We start from the raw sequence: 22,651 nt of genomic DNA, 5'->3' as shown, positions 1-22,651 counted from the left end.
CGCTGCGCTCGGAAGTAAGTACTATCGCTCTGTCGCCGCGTCAGTGTCGCAGCGTTAGTGATGCCGGAGCCGCTTCGCTCGGAAGTCCAGCTTTACTATACGCAACGCGAGCGATTGTGACGTTGGCTAGGAACTAGGAACCGAGCTGTGGTGCATTTCATCGTCGTGTTTTCAGCAAACGCACGAACGTGCTATGCTACGAGCGTTCAGCCTGTTTCAGTACAAGAAGTATCGACGTTTACTGAAGTAGCATGACAAATATGTATGAACGTTCCTGAGAAAATAACACAATTCAAAAATACACAATACAAGAATTCGAATAATATCTATAAATATTATATTTATTTCATTGTGTGTAATATTTAAAATATTTATTATAAATATCTACTTATGTAAAAGTATATGTAGTCTACCTATATAAATATAGTTTGCTTTTCTTCTTAGTATCACCTTTTTGTTTTCTCGCACCATTTGTATTGAATCTCTGTTTGGCCCTATGGTTGACTGATAGAGAATGCCTTTTGGTATTAAGTCCGCCATTACATTACATTTTTGTGTATTTTTGTGCAATAGAGTTTAAATAAATAAATAAAATACAGTGGAAGACTGTTATGCATTACATCTGTTTAGGTGCATCTTTTAAACAATGTAATAGACGTAGATGAAGAAGATGCCAGAAATACAACCTATTTACATATGATTTACATTTAGACAAACGTCAGCTGAAGTTTAAAGATCATTCCTAGACAATGGTAAAATTTTTGTGACCTAAAAAATACGGTTTATTTATTTACGAATACCTACACGCCGAAATTTCGAGCAATGCTATTGTTTACTAAATTAATAAATACTAACTGTACTCACTTTTTTCGCTGTTGCTCTAACATTGACAAATAGACACGAAATATTAACATATTTTTTATAGAAATCGGAACAGTCTGGCAAAAAAGAGTAAAAAATCAAGAAGTGGCATGACATGGAAAACACAATGCCTCCAAGATGATGACTTTTTAAATTTTACTCTATACACCTAGCTAAGTACTTAGCCTTACATAAGGTACCAAAATAATACCCTATTTAGATATCATCGACAGTTTCGATGATTCGATGACGATTAACGCCAGCTAAAATTTAAAATTAATTTTTACCTTGTCTAATAGGTAAAAATGATTTTGGCAATCATATTGTGTACTTAAAAGAAATACGGTAATTTATTTACATGCCGAAATTTCGAGCACTTCTATTGTTTACTAAATTAATAAACACCTAACTACACTTTTTTCGCTGTTATGCTTAGATGACAAATAGATACTAGTTTGTCTCTTGTTTTTTGTTCTAGATCGAAAGGGCTCGTGATTCTGAGTAGGAAAAACAGTGAATTTACCTATTTTAGAAAAAAAAGTTTTTGAATCTTTTTGCGCGAAAATGCTCATAATTGTTCAATTGTTCATATCAACAATAGTTGATTCATATCAAACGAATTTTACTTTTTTAGACAAGCAGTAACATCGAAAATCGATACCAGTAGGCTATTAAAAGTAGAAAATGTTTGCCTTAGGTGAGACTTGAACTCGCTATAGTATCGCACTGGTAAAGGCTTTCTTTGCTATTCGAAAACAGATAGCAAAATCGCATTTTATCCACAAGGGGGCAAAGTAATTTCATACAAATTTTAACTCGATTCTTAATTTCATTTTACCTATAAATGATGATTTTGAATCATAAATATTGAATAAATTGACGGATTTGATTTATTTTGATGTTTTATAGTCGGTATCTTGTTCGTGTTGGTGTGGTGAAAAATTTTGGTTTCACTGTAGTTTGTTTAACCTTCGTGCCTTGATACCTCGCAACGCTCAAGATTCCACTTTTTAACGTCAACCGTCGTATTGGCACGTGCCACTCTTTTTGTAAAACAAATAACTATTAACGTTCAAAGTTTCAAAGTTTGTATGCCAAACGTCAAGTAAGTTGCTAGGCCATCTAGATGTGGATTAATCTTTTTTGATAAATTCGATGATAGATAATGACGTCACGTCAGTACATCGTCAATTCGTCACTCAACAGTCAATGTGATAATCAGTTTCTTACTTGTATTTTAATGACAGATTAAGCGATATATCTACATGAAATGTAAGGTTCAGTTTGCTTAAAGAAACGAATTTTCATAATGTTAAATGCATTTTGAGTTATGCAGAGTGCAAAAGGAACATCAAAAATCGTGAAAGTATACCTAGTTTTTTTTTTAAATCTATGTTAACGGAAGTGTAAAGTTTATTTTTACCCACTGCTTGTGAGTATGCCCCAACTTGCCATGCCATATCTTGGCAAGGTCGGTGTTTAAAAGGCTCAGTATTTTACAGGGTAGGTACCTACACGAATTTGTAAAATGGCTTCATAAACGATTAAGTCGATTAAATAGTTGTTTCCATTGTTAATTCACAGGTACGTCAGGTACTCCTGTATTTGAAAGAAAGAAAATATATTTATCCATACTAATATTATAAATGGGAAAGTGTGTGTGTCTGTTTGTTTGTCCGTCCTTCACGGCAAAACGGAGCGACGAATTGTCGTGATTTTTTAAATGGAGATAGTTGAAGGGATGAAGAGTGACATAGTCTACTTTTTGTCTCTTTCTAACGCGAGCGAAGCCGCGGGCAAAAGCTAGATTGGTATAACAAACATACAACACCAAAAGGCAAAATCATTACCGGAATACCAAATAGGATGCCGGTCAGCGTAGACCTTGTCTAAGAGACACGGCACTGATTTTCAGGGCACCCATAATTCACATACAAATCCCTCAAGCATTGTTATGTTTCAGAGGAGCTGTAACGTCACGTCAGCTGGTCAGCATCGAGTCAAGTTGAAGACGCGAGCGCATGCGATGTGATAAAAGTGCGAGGGATCGGCGCGCGCGGCCAGTACCGAACTCACCTGCAGGCTGACCGCCGGCGCGCCGCGCCTCCATACCGCTCACTCCTCCGTTTCCGAACGTTCCGTCCCGTCACCACCCGGTAGTGCATGTGCTCCCCTCTGGAAGATTCACAAACACGACCAGTGCCGCAATCTACGAGCACGCGCAGGTAATTCATACACCGACGATTAATTATCTTCTAACATGCAGTGGCATTACCAGGTGGCCAAATCTGTGTTTGCTTTTATGGCAGTTTGTCCGACTATTGTGTGAAATTTATTGCGACACTAGATTGTTTGTAAACAGTAAATCCAGGTAAGTAATAGGATAATTAATTTTACTAATTATTCTCGCCTTGTATAGTGAAAGCATCAATTGTATAACAATTTCATTCAGACATCTTCAAGTAATCGATAAAAAAAATGTGATAAGATATCACAAAGTAGGTACTAGTCATCAGGCCCGGATACTTGCACCGGATAATAGCGATATACCTAGAGACAAATAGAACTTTAATCCACGCTATAAACCTAAAAGGCTAACGATACCATACTGCAGGTAGTTTGATAATTCTAGATAGGATACGATATCTACCTAACGTTACAGCCGTTTATTAACTCGAGTAGGTACCCCGGTGACCTCACCGAATGACCCAATCCAATATTCCTAGCTAAGTGTTAATGAGCGGTAGGTTTACCTACTCTTAGACGACATGGCACTGTCAAAGGTCCGCAAAGTAGATAAGTTTGAAGCGAGGCGAGACACGTATCATTGTTTTAAGCGGAATACGAAATTGCCGTCATCCAGGCGCATATGTCACTCGTAGACGCATCATGATTGCGAAATCCGGTCAATGTTGATTAAAGTTTGTCAACATGCAGTGTCGGCTCGAGGACATCCCGCGATTAATGCGCATCCACAGTTCCAACAACAGTGTTATGCTAATAATGGCGCTGGTTCTGATTACTAGAAAATACATCGTAGTGAGCGCAACAGTGCTAAGAAAGGAGCTCGGTTTTGAAGCCAAGGATCACCCAAGGCGTTCTGCTGGCGTTAGTATTCCCGCCGCGCGTGCGCGAAGCCGTGGGCGCGCAGCGTAAGGTCGCGCCGCTTGCCCATCGGACACTGACAGCACAGGATTATCATGTATACTACATACATACATGTACCGTGAACAATTTTATAATTATTTTACTATCATTGCACTTTATTACTATTACAAAGTAACGGATGACCTTAATTCATTGGCATTTGCCTAGAGTGATGAAGGTGACCAATTCAAGATCATCCTCATTTTTCCGCGTTATTAGTTTTGCATATTTGACAAATAAGTCGCACTTAAAGTTCCGTTTCCCTGTACATTAGTATTCTTAGAGAGATGATCACATGACCAATCAAGTATGTAATACGAAATACGTCTTAAATCGATTTGTTTTTCTTTTATTTAATCATTCTTTGATGTTTTACGAGTCATACTAATTACATTTTATATTAACTGAGTCCATTGGATTGCGGATGAAAATAGAAGAGCCCTTAATTGATCCCAAGATTAACTATACTTACGTCATATTGTAGGTACAATATGTACCTATCATAAGTATCTAAAAGGACAATACATTTTAGTACTTATGTCCCTAAGTATAAATCATACACAACTAAACTTACATCAAAAGGGGTAGACAGAACACATGAAACTGCTCAAGTTTCAGTAGTCCGGAATTCCTGAGTGTTACTTTAATTTACTTGATGTTGACCGCTTATATCCGTGTTTACGTCACCTGTTATCAATTCCTCTAAAACATAAACAAAGTTCTACACTTACCATCATAAACCTTCAAACTGTTTAAATATAAGCTATGTCACTGTAAAGCACTTTAACCTGTGTCACAGTAAACTTCAAATTGGACAGGTGAATTTGACAAGGTTGTAAAGGTACGAAATTTGACTTATGATAAACTTTGAAATTTATCTCGTAGCGGAAAAAATAATCGTCCAAGTAGTACGTACAATATGATATGCCAATGTTGTATTACGAATTTGTAGAATAAGTAAACAATAACTAATAATACAAATTAAAACAAAAAATATTACCCCCATCAAAATTAAATTTACTTATTCTGAACAAACAGTTTTCGCAATTTAACAAATTTAATTATTAGTACGACTAAGAAAATTAAATTTCTTATCGACTGCGACATTAATAGATAAGTATCAAATCAAAGTTGTTTCGAATTAACTAAAATAAAGTAAGTGAACACTTTATTGTACCAACAACAAGAAAAAGAAAAGGTACTTACAGCAGAAAGAACAGATTAAGTACCTATTACAAAGGCGAACCTATACCTAAGGGGGATTTCTTCCCATTAAGCTATACTATTTCTAAGGAGTTAATTAGTAGAATCATAACGTACGTAAATATTATTGCATACTATTTAAATACACGGTAAAATAAAAAGGACCGTTCAAACTTTGCATAGTGACATTTGAGGTCATAATGAACAACTTTTATTATGGGACCAATGCTGAAATCGTAAAAAAGAATTTGGCTGTTTTGTTTCATACATTTCCACTGTCATGATGCTGCTCATTTCCACGGAACAGCCAAATATTTTTTCGCGTGTTCTATTTCATTAATACCCAACAACTGATAGGTGCCTAAGGTGCCTAACTGACCTACTTACTTACACTATCAAGCAATTTTTTTAGAACTATCTACAGATCAACAAATTCATATCGTACAATATTAACTCGTATTGCATCTCTTTAAATATTAAATCATTATTAAACGGATTAAACCAATTAAAAAATATATTTGAAAGTAATGTTACTTACAATGCCAATTAATTTAAGTGACATATATATTAATTTGATCTCAATTTGATAACACTCTCACTGACGGAACATTTCTCTCGTATTTGTAGCACCTGTGGGTGTTGGTGTTGGAGCAACTGCCTTACGATCGTAATTTCAAATCACTATCGCTCTGATTTAGATGGGTTTATATGTAATTAAATAAAACTCATAAAAAAAAAAAAAAAAAAAAAAAACGTTTATATAATATTTAATTGCCATATTATACTGTTGTATTGTATTATTTACTAATATAATTTCGTATAACTGTAATATAATTATTATTGTAATACTTATCTGTAATTCTTAAGCTGTAATTGTTAATATTTTGTATGACATGTCAAAAGTGCTTATTTAATTAAGCCTACTTGAATAAATATTTGAAATTGAAAAAATTGAAATATTAATTAACAGTGTCAAATATTTCAAAACTTGTATAATTATGTTGTAACTTTTGTAAGCCCACAATTCGAAGCTATAGATTATATTGCGGCAGTGCCTTACAGTAATTTTAACAAGAGCTATAAAAACCGCTTAAAACTGAAGGTCATATTTGTCAATTGTGTTAAAGAATTGCGCTGCACCAAAATACCCCATGTTGTTGTATGTTAAATGGTAATGGAATGTTAGTTATCTAATTTAACCGGAGCGGAAAACCGGACATTGCGTCACTTTCACTTCGCTTGTAAATTCCGACTAGAACCGTAATGACGGGTACGGGTATCCTGAAGACCTACACGACTGAAGTACGGAAATTTGTCCATTGACTCAGATTGTCCGTAAATTATTTATATAAAATCAATTTCCAATGTCTCCAGAGCTTCCAAACTTTACATACCACCACTTTTTAGGGTTCCGTAGTCAACTAGGAACCCTTATAGTTTCGCCATGTCTGTCCGTCCGTCCGTCCGTCCGTCCCTCCGAGGATAATCTCAGTGACCGTTAGCACTAGAAAGCTGAAATTTGGTGCCTACCAATATGTATATCAATCACACCGACAAAGTGGTGTGGAAAACATACGGAAAACTACGGAACCCTACACTGAGCGTGGCCCGACACGCTCTTGGCTGTTTTTTAATACTGATAGAGTGCCACGTAATATAAGTACATTATGATACAAGTGCGTAAAAGAGGACATTGGAAACGAGTGGTGATCAAAATAAAACACGACCGAAAGTAGTAAATCAACACGAGCTACAAATTTCCTCTTCGAACGTGTATCGTACGACGTTTTTAGGGTTCCGTAGTCAACTAGGAACCCTTATAGTTTCGCCATGTCTGTCTGTCCGTCCGTCCGTCCGTCCGTCCGTCCGTCCGCGGATAATCTCAGTAACCGTAAGGACTAGAAAGCTGAAATTTGGTACCAATATGTATATCAATCACGCCAACAAAGTGCAAAAATAAAAAATGGAAAAAAATGTTTTATTAGGGTGCCCCCCCTACATGTAAAGTGGAGGCTGATATTTTTTTTTCATTCCAATCCCAACGTGTGATATATTGTTGGATAGGTATTTAAAAATGAATAAGGGTTTACTCAGATCGTTTTTTGATTATATTAATATTTTCGGAAATAATCGTTCCTAAAGGAAAAAAAAGTGCGTCCCCCCCCCTCTAACTTTTGAACCATAAGTTTAAAAAATATGAAAAAAATCACAAAAGTAGAACTTTATAAAGACTTTCTAGGAAAATTATTTTGAACTTGATAGGTTCAGCAGTTTTTGAGAAAAATACAGAAAACTACGGAACCCTACACTGAGCGTGGCCCGACACGCTCTTGGCCGGTTTTTAGGGTTCCGTAGCCAAAATGGCAAAAACGGAACCCTTATAGTTTCGTCATGTCCGTCTGTCCGTCTGTCCGTCTGTCCGTCTGTCCGTCTGTCACAGCTAGGGTGTGCAAACCGGTTAACCGGTTAACCGAAAAACCGGTTAACCGAGACTTTTAGGCCTCTGTTAAAAACCGGTTTTTATAGTCACTAACCGGTTAATAACCGAAACTGTATTTATTTCTCAAAATTTGGAAAATTAGGCATTAAAACGTTCAAAAATACGTAATTATTTAATGATTTGTAATAATAAAGATTTATTCATTACTTTTCATTGACATTATTATCTGTAATGATTTTATTTTAAAAATTAGTCCGTCTACTCAATTATACATTTTATACAATACAGTAGAGTCCGGTTAGTATATTACGACTCCGCATATAGACCTAACGTCCAACCTCTTACAACGACATAAGCACAGGTATTTATTTGGTTTTCGTATGTGATAGTATGAAAGTACATCCGTTTATTACGACTCCGATTTTAACGACCAGCCGCTTTTTACGACACATTTTACACAGAATCCGTCCGTCAAGTCCGGTTGCAACGACAAGCGACACAGTTTTTAGTTTTACTAGTAAATTGAGGAAACAAAGCTACTTCTACCCGAGCACGGCCCCCTGTCTTGCCTACAACAAGTAGCAAGATTACATTGTGGCCATGTAACTTTTTGGAGTATTGCTTTTAAAATTTTAACAATTTGTTCGCCTCGGGTCTAATCTTATAAGCTAAATAGAACCCAATTTGTATTTTTCGATTGCGTATAAACTAGCATTACTTACAAATGATGAGCAGCACGCATACTGACAAGGACTTTTCTAACTAAACAAGTCACAATAAAATAAGGTATTAATACTATGATTATAATACCCTGTAAATAAAACCTATTGATTGAAATGTTTTAGTAATAGAGATGTAGATATTACTTTTAATTAAAAGAAATGAAATTCGTTTTGTACGACATCCGATTAGTACGACGTAATATCAGCGGTCCCTTGAGCGTCGTTGTAACCGGAGTCTACCGTATATTTCAAACTATATTTTTTAAAAGAAAGGTAAAATGGAGATCTTGGTTTTCTTACATCAATTGCTTGTATTACTAGGGGCTCTGGGAGCTGTAGACCTTGCGACATGCTTAGAAAACGCAAAACTGACGAATCACATTCAAACCACACAATCCTTTTTTAGCAATTTCCGCATTTACCAATTTCCAAAATCGTGCAAGTAATACCTGCTACGATATCATCAACATCAGAATTCTTAAAGGTAATGGTAATTATTGCGTAGTACGGCCATTTACTAAAAATCCTCAAAACAGGTTAATAACCGGTTAACCGGTTTTGAAGGAAAAGTCTCGGTTATTAACCGGTTTTTTTAAGTTAACCGGTTTTTGCATACCCTAGTCACAGCCGATTTACTCGGAAACTATAAGTACTACAGTGATGAAATTTGATGGGAATATGTGTTGTATGAACCGCTACAAAATTATGACACTAAATAGTAAAAAAAAGAATTGGGGGTGGGGCCCCCATACATGTAACTGAGGGATGAAAATTTTTTTTCGATGTACATACCCGTGTGGGGTATCAATGGAAAGGTCTTTTAAAATGATATAAAGTTTTCTAAAAAACATTTTTCTTAAAGTGAACGGTTTTTGAGATATCAGCTCTCAAAGTCGTAAAAAGTATGTCCCCCCCCTCTATTTTTATAACTACGGGGTATAAAATTCTAAAAAAAATAGAGGTGATGCATGCTAATTAACTCTTTCAACGATTTTTGGTTTGATCAAAGTATCTCTTATAGTTTTTGAGATAGGTTGATTTAACTGTAATTTTGGTTAAGTTATTGGTTTATTATATTTGCTGCTACGGAACCCTTTGTGCGCGAGCCCGACTCGCACTTGGCCGGTTTTTTTTTTGTTTAATCTTTTACTCCTTTCTTCATTTAGTAACTGACAAGACGCACGCCGCAATACGTGAGACATGTTAGAAAATATATCTTATCGTATCTCACGTAGTGCCCTTCTTATCAGTTATCAATTTCAGAAAAATGTTGATAATGGATGGTATATTTTTTTACATCTTTATTTTTTTTAACTGCTCGCAGACGTGCCTTTTTGGTGAAAAGAAAATATTTGAGTCGAAGTTCGTAAGTTATACTTTCTTACGTATTTTTAAACACTACACATGTGCGTTCCGGATAATTATGACATGACGATTAACGATGCCTGACGAAGTGCAAAACTGCAAACATCGACATAATAATAAATAAACATAATCAGTTAAATATACTTACACATCATTGAGTTAAGTTTCGACTCACCGCATAAGGGTATCCTCAAACTTAAAGCAGAATCGGCTTTAGTGCGTTTTCACATTATTCGATCCGATATCGGATGTCTGACCGTTATCCCATACATTACAGGCGCCATCTTGGATTTTTTCTTTTTCATCCGATATCGGATCGGATAATGTGAAATCACTTCCGACATCCGATATCGGATCGGATGCGTTCAGCAAATGTTATACCAACGAGCGACTTTTGATCGGCTAGAGCCGATTCCGCGTCGAAAATCGGTCGTTAAAACAATTAATATACTAACTACAAAATTAAAATTTTGAAAAAACCCCCGACCGCGTAGTAGCGTTCATGAAACATGGCTAAGAACACTCCCGACTAATTCAGCTTTCAGACAAAAAGAACTATTTCTAAATCGGTTCATTCGTTCAGGAGCTTACGATGCCACAGACAGACACACACACACATACACACACACAGACAAACAAGACAGAAATTCAAAATTCAAAATATTTATTCAGCAAATAGGCCACAGGGGCACTTTTACACGTCACATACATTTTAACATAATTTTTATATTTGAATTTAAATTACACAATTGATACAATACTAATTTTTCAGTACAGATGGTGTTTTTTTTACGCACTAGTGTGAGAAGTGGTTCATTATATGGCAGGTCGAAACTTCGGAGGTCCATCTGTACTGAAAAACGTCGTTCGATACACGTGCGAAAACGGAATTCGTAACTCGTGTCGATTTAAAACACTCCCTTCGGTCGTGTTTTAATTTATCGCCACTCGTTTCGAACTTCCTCTTTTTCGCACTTGTATCGAAATGTACTATTTCAGTACAGATGGTCGTTTTTTTACGCACTAGTTCGAGAAGTGGTTCATTATATGCCAGGTCGAAACTTCGGAGGCTCATCAGGCCCCGTAGCCGAATGGCATTTCTCCGACGCCAAACGAAAGCGATACGCCGCTGGCTCTGTCGCGCCAATACGCAAGCGCGATAGAGATAGATATCTACTATACCCTGTACTTTTGGCACTTGAAAAAAGTGTAAACAAACCTGCAGGCCTAGCACATGATGGCCGCGGGAGTATGTCGCCGCGAGATAGACTACCTGTCCTTATGTCATTAATACAATTAGACAAAGACGTGTCATCTATCTCGCGGCGACATACTCCCGCGGCCATCATGTGCTAGGCCTACAGGGACTGTGGCATTCTACATACGGACTTTACAGTGGCGACGAATAAGGAACTAACTCGCGAGTGTGTAATTTTGTGGCGGGAGCGGTAAACAAGTGTTGCTAAAATGACTATGGCGCTCGGCAAAATCGGGCCGTTCGACTTAGATAAGGACAGTTGGGATTATTATATAGATCGCTTGGAACAATCTTTCATTGCAAACTCAGTGGAAGAAAAGGTTAAAGTGGCGACTTTGATTACAGTGATAGGCAGTGACGCGTATGCCTTAATGGCAAATTTGTGTATGCCAGCGAAACCTTCGACAAAGACTTTTAAAGAATTAGTGTCAATTATGAAGGAACATTTGCAGCCTAAGCCTAGTTTACTGGCAGAGCGATTTAAATTTAGGCGACGCATACAGAATAGTGATGAAAGTGTGGGGGAGTACGCGGCCGAGTTAAAGAAATTGTCAAAGGATTGTAAATTCCTTGGTGATAGTTTACAAGAAAACTTACGAGATCAGTTCGTATGTGGGTTAGCGCGAGACAGTATACGTCAGAGGTTATTTGCAGAAGATGATATTAAATTTGACATAGCATTCAAGCATCTATCTCGCGGCGACATACTCCCGCGGCCATCATGTGCTAGGCCTACAGGGACTGTGGCATTCTACATACGGACTTTACAGTGGCGACGAATAAGGAACTAACTCGCGAGTGTGTAATTTTGTGGCGGGAGCGGTAAACAAGTGTTGCTAAAATGACTATGGCGCTCGGCAAAATCGGGCCGTTCGACTTAGATAAGGACAGTTGGGATTATTATATAGATCGCTTGGAACAATCTTTCATTGCAAACTCAGTGGAAGAAAAGGTTAAAGTGGCGACTTTGATTACAGTGATAGGCAGTGACGCGTATGCCTTAATGGCAAATTTGTGTATGCCAGCGAAACCTTCGACAAAGACTTTTAAAGAATTAGTGTCAATTATGAAGGAACATTTGCAGCCTAAGCCTAGTTTACTGGCAGAGCGATTTAAATTTAGGCGACGCATACAGAATAGTGATGAAAGTGTGGGGAGTACGCGGCCGAGTTAAAGAAATTGTCAAAGGATTGTAAATTCCTTGGTGATAGTTTACAAGAAAACTTACGAGATCAGTTCGTATGTGGGTTAGCGCGAGACAGTATACGTCAGAGGTTATTTGCAGAAGATGATATTAAATTTGACATAGCATTCAAGCTTGCGGTGACGTTAGAAATGGCGGAGGCTGACGCAGCACTCGTGGAGCATCGGGGTAGCAGTCGAGGGGGCGATGCCGGAGAAGATACGGCGTCAGTGCATCTGATAAGAGACACGGGGCGAGGGCGCGCCAGCGGGCGCGCGCCAAGTCAAAGTACTTCACGTCACTCGTCGCACGGACCGCAAGGCGGCGCGGCTGGTCGCGGTGGCGGCGGCGGCAGCGGCGGCGGTGGTGGCGGCGGCGGTTGGAGCGGCAAACATACCGGCGGAGGTTGGCGAATTAAAAATGCACCTATAGGCACTGAGGGCCCTAAAGGTAGTTGCCGTGTGTGTGGAGGTCAGCACGCGGCAGAAAGCTGCAAGTTTAAAATGTATGTTTGTCGAGTCTGCAATAAAGAAGGTCATTTGAAACGCGTTTGCCCGAATGTGAAAAATAACGCAGCAGGGGTACACCATCTGGCAAGCAAGGAGTTCCATATGAACTCTTCCAGCGATAGTGACGAGGTAAATCATTATTCTATGGACGCTAATCGTTTAAAAAAATATAAACCGTACTTTATGAATGTTTGTGTAAATAGCAAGTCCTTACTAATGGAAGTTGATACGGGCACTGCTGCAACTTGTATAAGTTTGGAATGTTACAAGACATTATTTAGTAGTATACCGATGGAAAATTGTAATTTAAATTTAACATATTTTTCAGGTGAATTGGTTATGCCGGTAGGCAAAATTACACCTCTTGTGACGTATGAGAATATAAGTAAATACTTAACATTATATATTATACGCGATGGTAGGACAAGTTTGCTAGGACGGGAGTGGTTGGTGGAACTCGATATTTTACCTCCTTTCATACTGACACATTGTAATAATATTAAATGTGAGACATTCAATTTTGATGTTTTCAGTTCTAGTTACCGAGACGTGTTCGGCGATGGGCTGGGTCGGTTCACGGGCGGCACGGTGGGGTTCCGGCTGCGGCCGGACGCGCGGCCGGTGTTCCTGCGCGCGCGCCCTCTGGCGTACGCGCTGCGTGAGCCGGTGGAGCGCGCGCTTGAACAGCTGGTGCGCGACGGAGTACTCGAGCCCGTGCAAACGTCGGATTGGGCTACGCCGATCGTGCCGGTTATGAAGAAGGACGGCACCATTCGGGTATGCGGTGATTTTAAACTTACTTTAAATAAATGTCTCGAGGTTGATCGTTTTCCTTTGCCCCGTGTGGACGACTTGCTCACTAAATTACATGGGGGCCAAAAGTTCACCAAGTTAGACTTGTCGCAGGCGTATGCGCAGTTTGAGTTGGACGAGGAATCAAAAAAATATGCCGTAATTAATACACACAAGGGTTTATTTCGGTACAATAGATTGATTTACGGTCTGGCCTCTAGCCCAGGGATTTTTCAGCGTAAACTTGAACAGCTGTTTGCTGACATGCCACGGGTGGGGGTCTTTTTAGATGATGTCATCATTACGGGGGTTAATGACCAAGAACACTTAACGACTTTGATAGAAGTGTTTAAGCGGTTGCAAAAATATGGCTTAAAGGTTAAAAAAAGTAAATGTACGTTTTTTGCGGATTCCGTGACATATCTAGGCTTCGTGATAAGCAAGGAGGGCGTTCATACGTGTCCAGATAAACTAGAAGCAATCGAAAAAGTGCCCGCTCCGCGTAATACTACAGAGTTAAGATCATTTCTAGGATTAGTCATGTATTACGCGAAGTTTATACCAAACATAAGCTCATTACTGGCACCGTTATATAATCTTCTCAGAAAAGAGGTTAAATATTATTGGGACCAGTCATGTGAATATGCTTTTAAGACGCTACGATACCCCTCATTTCTCCATACAAACGCTCTCGCCTGTTTCCTCTCTGGTTTTTGAAGCTAGATCAATGGTTTTTTCAACACAGACTTTTATTATCAATATCTGTGTCGGACCGTTTTGCTTTTTTTGATATTTTTGTTTTAAAAGGAATTAGAGCCTCTCAAAGTTGGCCAAAACGGCTTAATTGAATTTGCCAGAAAGAAAGGCGTGGTATTCAAAACTGAGATCAATTATCCAAAAAAACGAAACGGTCCGACACAGATAATTTCCTTGTCATTCTGATTTCCAAATTTCGTATCGATTGGTTAAGTTTTGGAGGAGGAAACAGTCGAGAGCGGAACCTCGATTTTTGCAGTTTTTGCGCGGGGTTTCGCGCCTGAGCTGCAGTTGTCCCTATCGCACCAAATTTAGGGGCGGGGCTAAGTTTTTATATACGTACACTGAAATAAAGTGATGGGAAATACTCGACATCTAATGTCGATAATCTAGTGATGTGAAAAGTTATCGATATACTACGTCGAAATATCGACATACCGTGTTTGACGAACTTTTTAGTTAGAAATACGTACTATTATATGTTCATATTTAAAATTGGTGGTCCAAAAAAGACCAGTCTGCTCCGAGACCACGGGGACAATGCCGTCCTTGAAACGTCGGAGGTTAGTGTTTAAAACATAGTAAATACGCGATTAAGTCCCGTTTGCAATTTTAAATATGTGTAAAAATCGTGAAAGTTTGAATCTGTATTATATATTCTGTGGAAATACTAAGTCCATATTTTTATAAGTATAGGTACGTAACAATTGCATACAGGTATAGGTTTATTTTATACATGCATAACTTTTCTCGCCATTGGTTTACTAGTAACAATTATAAAGTTATGCTGTATTTTACGATAGATTCCACGAATATTAGGCAACTATTTGGTATTCGGTCTTTTCAGCCATTTTGCCGAAAATTTGGTATTCGGTCATCATTGTTTATTTATTACTATTCTGCCGAACACCAATTAGGTAAGTAGTTATATTAGTTATATTATATGTACTTATTTACACACAATAAAAACAGACATAATATTAATAATTTAAGTCATGTTTTAAAATATTTAAAAAAACGATGGGCCTTATTTAGTAATACATAGTTTGTTCAGGTTGGTACCAGTACCTGCCCTTAATAAGGCCCAGTGCTTATATTTCTTCTAAGTTTTATCAATCATGCCGTTTTGTATATTTTCTTCGCAGACATAGAATCAATACAAATAGTTACTTCTCTAAATAAGGCCCATCGCTCGCTTCTTAAGTTTTATAACTTTGTGTAAACATTGTGTTCATGAATTCAATCATCAATTTTTGTGATAAGTATTTATACTACGGTCTGTCGTCTAAAACACATTTATTCAGGACTATGCATTTAGGATGTGGCACTCTAAATTAGAGGGGTTCAAGTCTTAACAAGCAGTGCGTCAAGGTCAATGTGGTCAAGATAGGCGGACTTTATTTCATATTAAGTTTAAAGGGACAAAATTAGGTACTTAATTAAAGTAGTGTGGGGTAGCCTGCTGTCCTACGGGGCAATAAATATTATAATGTATTGTGTTTATGTGTATTGTGTATCATAAGTACTGGGCGTTTGCGGGGTCGCCTTCCACTCTGAGGCCACCACTCAAATACTGGCGCTGTTGATAGCTCATCTTTGAAGATTATATCCGATCCATCTCTATTTCCGCAGCGCTACTTCTTGGGTATCGAAGGTTGTGAACATGTGGACACATAGGCGGCGTGGGCCTTATTTCATACCTGCATCAAATAAGACCCATAGTTTTTCTGTTTAATAATACTTACTTTTTACTTTTTTACTTACTGCACGAAATTTTTGAACCATTTACACTTATCAAGTTATAAAATGTACATAACATTTCGAAACTTAATAGCCGGGCCTTGTTTGCATTGACATTACATATGCCCTTAGTAGGTAGATGAAATGAGTATTACCAACGTTTTAATTCTGCGGTAACAAAAATGCTTTGCCGAAAAGTATAAATAAGATCTAAATAATAAAAGTATATAAAGTATCTATACGTTTAAATAGCCTAGGTTTAAATATAGCTGGAAAATTAGTTAAGCATTTTTATGGTTGGTATGCATGTTGGTAACCACGAAAAAATGCACATTTTATTACATTATGATTATGGTAAGTAATTAAATAATTATATAAATATTGGGGACACCTTACACAGATCAACTTAGCCCCAAACTAAGCAAAGCTTGTACTATGGGTGCTAGGCGACGATATAGCGCAGGACACCATCGCGAGCGCAGACTTCTGGCCGAAAGGTGTGGTTTTTCGGCGAAGCCTACACCGGGACAAACGATGCAACGGAGCCACGCTGTTACGTCATCGCCCAAATAAATTGTTTAGTTTTAAACTTTATTGTTTGTTTTTTTTTTCATGTTCTTACTTACTGTTTTTTTTTCTTTTTTGTTATCTAAGTTTCGTGACGCATTGGTTTTACTGTAATGTCATGTAAACATGTTTTTACTAATAAATAAATAAATAAATAATACATACTTAAATAGATAACATACATACATACAATCACGCCTGTATCTGTATAAAGGGGTAGGCAGAACACATGAAACTACTAAAGCTTCAGTGCCACTCTTGGCAAATAAGGGGTTGAAAGAAAACGAAACTGTGACATTGCAGTGACAGGTTGCCAGCCTCTCGCCTACGCCACAATTTAACCCATATCCCATAGATAAATACAAAACCATACTTAAATAGATAAATACATACTTATATACATAGAAAACATCCATGACTCAGGAACAAATATCTGTGCTCATTACACAAATAAATACCCTTACCGGGATTCGACGAACGACGAACGACGACGGGAATCGAAGACAACATTAAAATTAGGTAGTTAATTAAAGTACTTTGAAGTAACCTGCTGTCCTACGGGATAATAGTACATTACGATACAAGTGCGTAAAAAAGGAAGTTCGAAACGAGTGGCGATAAATTAAAACACGACCAAAGGGAGTGTTTTAAATCGACACGAGTTACGAATTTCCTTTTCGCACGTGTATCGTACGACGTTTTTCAGTACAGATGAGCCTCCGAAGTTTCGACCTGCCATATAATGAACCACTTCTCGCACTAGTGCGTAAAAAACACCATCTGTACTGAAAATATTATAATATATATAGGTATCCATATATTTTTATTCTTTTCCTTCTGGCGACCGTCCTTTGTCACCCATGTTTCACAACTAAAGAGTAAGACGAAATTGACGAGTGAAGATGCTCTGACTGAAACAATTACTTTTCATATTATTAATGTTTACCATTACACACAGAGCACAATCTCATCGGTAAATATTGACAATTTTACTTTATTTCGACGTGCGTTTATCATAGCGCTCTTGAATAATACGATTTTGTAAAGAAAATATCTCCTAGATACATACTATCAATTGTGTCGCTTAGTTTCAAACTTGGGTACTTAAATCCATTCTGCTTTAAGATTGAATATATTAAATATATATTAACCTTGTAGCAGAATGGATTTATCCAGGTTTGAAGTTAAGCGACACAATTACGCTTAATTCGGTATGTAAGAAATACCTTATTTTTTGTTAAGTTACTGATGGGCCTTATTTCATACATGCAGCAATTTGAGAAAAGTGCACCTACTTAATGCACAATTGCACATGGACCCAATTTTTTGACCCATTTACACTTATCTAATTATAAAATGTACATAACATTTCGAGACTTTTAACCGGGCCTTATTTGTATGTAGATTACAGATGCCCTTAGTTGGTAGATGAAATGAGTGTTATATACGTTTTAATTCTCTGGTAACAGAAATGCTGATATGTAAGTATAAATAAGTTTTAAATAATAAAAATATCAAAAGTATCTATACGTTTAAGTACCGATACCTAGGTTTAAATTTAGCTGGCAAATTAGTTAGCATTTTTATGGTTGGTCTTGTTCTGTGCTAAGCCTTGTATTTCTAATGCTAGGTAGGTAATATGTATACACAACCATAGAAAATTTGAAATATAAGATGCATATGTAGCTTTCCATCTGAAAAAGGTCCTTATGCTTCATATGCAATAAGATTTTGTTTGGCAGATTTTTTGTTAGAATTCTGCTAAAAAGTTCTAATTACTTTGGAACATAATCCGGTGTCTGGTAATATAATAGGTACCAAATTGTTACCTAGTTAAATTTTCCTACGCTGTCACTTCTGTCAAACATGTGCAAAAAAAAGAATAAGATTCACATACATTTTTGGTAGGTAAGATACTGTCAACCAATTATGTAGAATCCTAGGCCACTCCAGAACCCTGTCGTATTGACACCGTCATTTATTTGCTACAGAAGTCAGTTTTACTTTTACTGTGAAAGGGTCTAGATTGGCCTATGACCTAGGATTCAGATTAATTGGTTGATTGTACGTACCTACTCCTATAATATGGCTTCTCTTTGAAATCGAAAAGGTTATAGCTTTTTACATACCGAATAACTTTATTTCGCTAACAATGTGACTCTTAAAAGAAATCATCTTTTAAGATAATCACATTATGTAATTGATAAGGAATTGTTTCTACCATTCCTTAAAACATTACAAATTTGCATTTTAGTCAAATCAGTACACTTAATATCTTCACGGAGTCCAAAACATTATGCGCATCAGAAGTCCGAAACTAGACAAATATACAGAGCGCTTGAGCGCGAGTAAGTACTTGTGCCGGCGGTGGACGCGGGTGTGTGCGTGCGCCACGCGCACGCACACAGGGCCTCTCTGTGGGTGCCGCCCCCGTCAGCGCGACGGCGATAAAGACCTAAAAATCTCAAATTTGAATTCGTGCTTCGGTATCGTATCCTCTTAACCGGGTGAAGGGTAAACTGATGTCTAGTGAGGTACTGGCGCACTATTCGCCGGATTTGCCGCTAGTTTTGACCTGCGACGCTAGTAGTGTAGGCGTAGGGGCGGTGATATCACATTTGACGCCAGACGGCAGCCCCGGGGACGGTGCGAAGGGGACGCAAGAACGTCCGATAGCGTATGCGTCGCGATCGCTTAATAAAGCAGAGCGCGGATATTCACAAATAGAAAAGGAGGCATTAGGCATAATTTTTGGAGTTAAGAAGTTCCATCAGTATCTTTTTGGAAGAAAATTTATATTGAGAACTGACCATAAACCGTTAGTAACTATTTTTGGTGATAAAGTAGGCATTCCAGTGATGGCCGCCAGCAGAATGCAACGTTGGGCGGTGCTTTTATCAGGTTACGATTACGATATTGAGTATGTGCGTAGTGATAGAAATGCCGCTGATGCCTTATCTCGATTACCAACAGGTGAAGAAGCAAGTGATAAGAAGGAAGTCACATACATAAATTTTATTCAAAACTTCTTGCCTATAACTAGAAAAATAGTTAAGGAAAATACGTTCAAGGACGAGGTACTCCAAAAAGTGGTATTGTATATACAATCAGGATGGCCAAATCATGATAATGATCACGTTTCTCTGAAACCATACAGTTCCCGTAAGACTGAGTTATATCTGGATAGAGGGTGTGTAGTCTGGGGTTATCGGCTAGTGATACCTAAAACATTACAAAATGCAATTTTGACAGAATTACATACTAGTCATATGGGAATAGTAAAAATGAAAAGTATCGCGCGCAGTTATGTATGGTGGCCGGGAATCGACACGGATATAGAACGTATTTGTCATGAGTGCGCGACATGCGCCGCGGAGGGGATGGCGCCGCCGCGCACCGCGCCGCAACCGTGGCCATACATATCTGAACCTTGGTCAAGATTGCATTTAGACTTTTTGGGTCCTCTCGGAGGAAAAACGTATCTTGTGCTTATAGACTCTAGTACTAAATGGATAGAAGCATTTACAATGCATAAGACCACCGCTTCGTCAGTCATTAAGGTATTGGAGGAAACGTTTGCCCGTTTTGGTTTACCTCTGGAGGTCGTATCAGACAACGGACCGCCGTTTACTAGTAGAGAGTATAGGCATTTTTTAGAACACAATGGAGTCAAAATTACGTATTCAGCGCCTTATCAGCCCTCGTCAAACGGTGCGGCCGAAGGTGCGGTTAAATTGTGTAAGCGAACAATAAAAAAAGCGGTAAGGGAAGGCCTTAACGTGGATTCCGCTTTACAGTCCTATTTAATGATGTATAGAAATGTTGAGCATAGCAGTACAGGTACTTCACCGGCCATGCTGCTACAGCACAGGATTTTGCGTACGAGACTCGAGTTATTGAAAGACGTGAGAGAAGTAGAACGCCGTGTGCGTGACGCGCAACAGCGGCAGGTACATAACTCGGGCGGGGCGGGCAGACATTTTAACGTGGGAGATAGGGTATGGACACGAGATTTTAGGGAAGGAAGGAATTGGATTAGTGGGCAAGTTGATCAACAACTAGGGTCACGTAATTACTTAATATCAAAGGAAAACGGTCCTCCTATGAAGCGACATGTTGACCAAATTAAAAGCAGATGGAATCCTTTATTGGATGTACCTTGCCCGAAGGAGCCGTCCACCGAGCCGAGTCTTGGCGCAGGCGGGATACCAACGTCTGTAGCAGGGGAACGAGGAACCGACCCACCTTCGCTAGAGTCTTCGGTGACTAGATCTAATTTGAGGCCACGTCCCATTAGACCACCGAATCGATATGGTTTTGAGTTTGATTAGTAACTTATTAGTACTGTATGCATTTCTATTAATGTAAGTTGTATAATAAACATTTAGTTTGTAATGCTCTTGCTTAATAAATCAATATCTTCATTTACTGTTGAGTAAAGTTAACATAATATAAACTACGGTATAGCTCCCAACTGTGCTTGAAATAAATAAGTCTTTCTGGAGTAATCGAAGGGACGCTTAGTGCTAGTTCAGTGAGAGGGTGTAATGTATGGGTAGTTTTAAGTTATTGTTAAAATAGGTGGAGGGTAGATATTTCATCGGCCTTGTCAAATAAATGGTTTTTCTGTACGGACGTGTTTAAATGTGCTCCTGAAATCCTGTAGCTTACAGGGACTGTGGCATTCTACATACGGACTTTACAGGAATCATCAACCAAAAAGTACCTAATTTTGCAGAGGTTTAAAACTCATGGTTGCATTTTAATCCGGGTGTAACTCCGGTTTCACATTATCCGATCCGATATCGGATGTCGGAAGGATTTCGATGGAAAAATCCCAGATTGGCGCCTGTAATGTATGGGATATCTGTTCTACATCCGATATCGGATCGGATAATGTGAAAACGTACTAATTGTACTAAAATATAAAGGTAGTACACCTTACGCGATTTTTAATTTTATCTGTCTGACATTTGCCATTACTTGTTATCAATCATCATCATCATCATCATCTGTTCCGAGTTCGATATTTGTGTTTTAGAGCTTCCGTTTCTCCGTATGAAATGATGATTGCTATATGATGTTTTTTATGGTTCCGTACCAAAAAGGTACAAAAGGAACCCTTATGGCGACGCTCTGTCCGTCTGTCTGTATGTCTGTCACATTTCTAAATATCTCGAGAACTACTTACGCTATCGATTTGAAATTTGGAACAGTTATGAATACTTTAAACCTCTACAAGCTGAAACTATTATTTTTAAAAATATATTAATATTAATTGTAGAAAACGGCCAAAATGGAAGGGGGGCAAACCGTAAATGTCAAGTTAAAAGGTCAAGTGGGGTATCGTTAGAAAGAGCTCAAATTGTACATATCAAAACTATTTTTCTAATGTTTTTGTAGTGGAAAATAAAAAGAATTATGAAGGAAAATGTAAAAAATAAAATACCATTCCCCCTTATCTCCCGAAGTTTACCAACGAAAAATTATGACTTTTTACGAAATATTGGTTTTAAGCTAAATTTTAAAGAAAAAGGTTTCTGGCCTTAAAAGGTTCACTATCCCTGGATCTGTCAAATTTGACGGCTCCGGTTTGTTTACACTTTTTTCAAGTGCCAAAAGTACAAAGTATAGCGCTTCGTTTCGTGAGCGTTTCGTGAGCGATTGTGCCATTCGGCTAGCCACCCTGTACTGAAAAACGTCGTACGATACACGTGCGAAAAGGAAATTCGTAACTCGTGTCGATTTAAAACACTCCCTTCGGTCGTGTTTTAATTTATCGCCACTCGTTTTGAACTTCCTTTTTTACGCACTTGTATCGTAATGTACTATGTACATATTACCTAATGTATAACGCTACTACAATTTATTAAGGTCTCTTCAAGTCGAATTACAACGAAAACTACACATAATATTAAAAAAAAAGTACAAACAGACATAAAAATCAAAGTCTAAAAATCTAAGTTTCAGACAGACTGAAAGACAGACAGACAGACACGTCAAACTTATAACACCCCGTCGTTTTTGCGTCGGGGGTTAAAAACTAGTATGTTTTTAATATTGTCTTCGGTTAGTATGTTTTTATTGATTATAGATACTACGTAAATT

At 38.0% G+C, this 22,651-nt stretch overlaps 2 protein-coding genes across 3 annotated transcripts in view; both read left to right on the top strand.

Annotated features, from left to right (window-relative positions):
• The first annotated feature begins 2,911 nt into the window (after window positions 1–2,911).
• Window positions 2,912–22,651, top strand: part of LOC125225959 (elongation of very long chain fatty acids protein AAEL008004-like) — a 68,750-nt gene continuing 49,010 nt past the window's right edge. The window contains exon 1 of one of the 2 annotated variants that reach the window (XM_048129773.1): window positions 2,912–3,086. The gene's annotated coding sequence lies outside the window, so the exon portion shown is untranslated. The remainder of the gene's footprint in view (window positions 3,087–22,651) is intronic. The other variant, XM_048129770.1, reaches the window with a different exon arrangement.
• LOC125225960 (cold shock protein 2-like) lies at window positions 12,332–13,267 on the top strand. The gene is made up of 2 exons (XM_048129774.1): window positions 12,332–12,817; window positions 13,222–13,267. Exons 1-2 carry the CDS (start codon window positions 12,332–12,334, stop codon window positions 13,225–13,227), a joined length of 492 nt encoding a protein of 163 aa, XP_047985731.1. The 3' UTR covers window positions 13,228–13,267.

Source organism: Leguminivora glycinivorella, chromosome 5 (assembly GCF_023078275.1).
Source record: "Leguminivora glycinivorella isolate SPB_JAAS2020 chromosome 5, LegGlyc_1.1, whole genome shotgun sequence".
NCBI lineage: Eukaryota > Metazoa > Arthropoda > Insecta > Lepidoptera > Tortricidae > Leguminivora > Leguminivora glycinivorella.
Note: the sequence above shows the minus strand (reverse complement) of the source record. Positions and strands in the feature narration are given on the sequence as shown.

Bases quoted from the DNA above. Each gene is read 5' to 3' on its own strand.
- LOC125225960 (XM_048129774.1), top strand. From the start codon at position 12,332: ATGGCGGAGGCTGACGCAGCACTCGTGGAGCATCGGGGTAGCAGTCGA.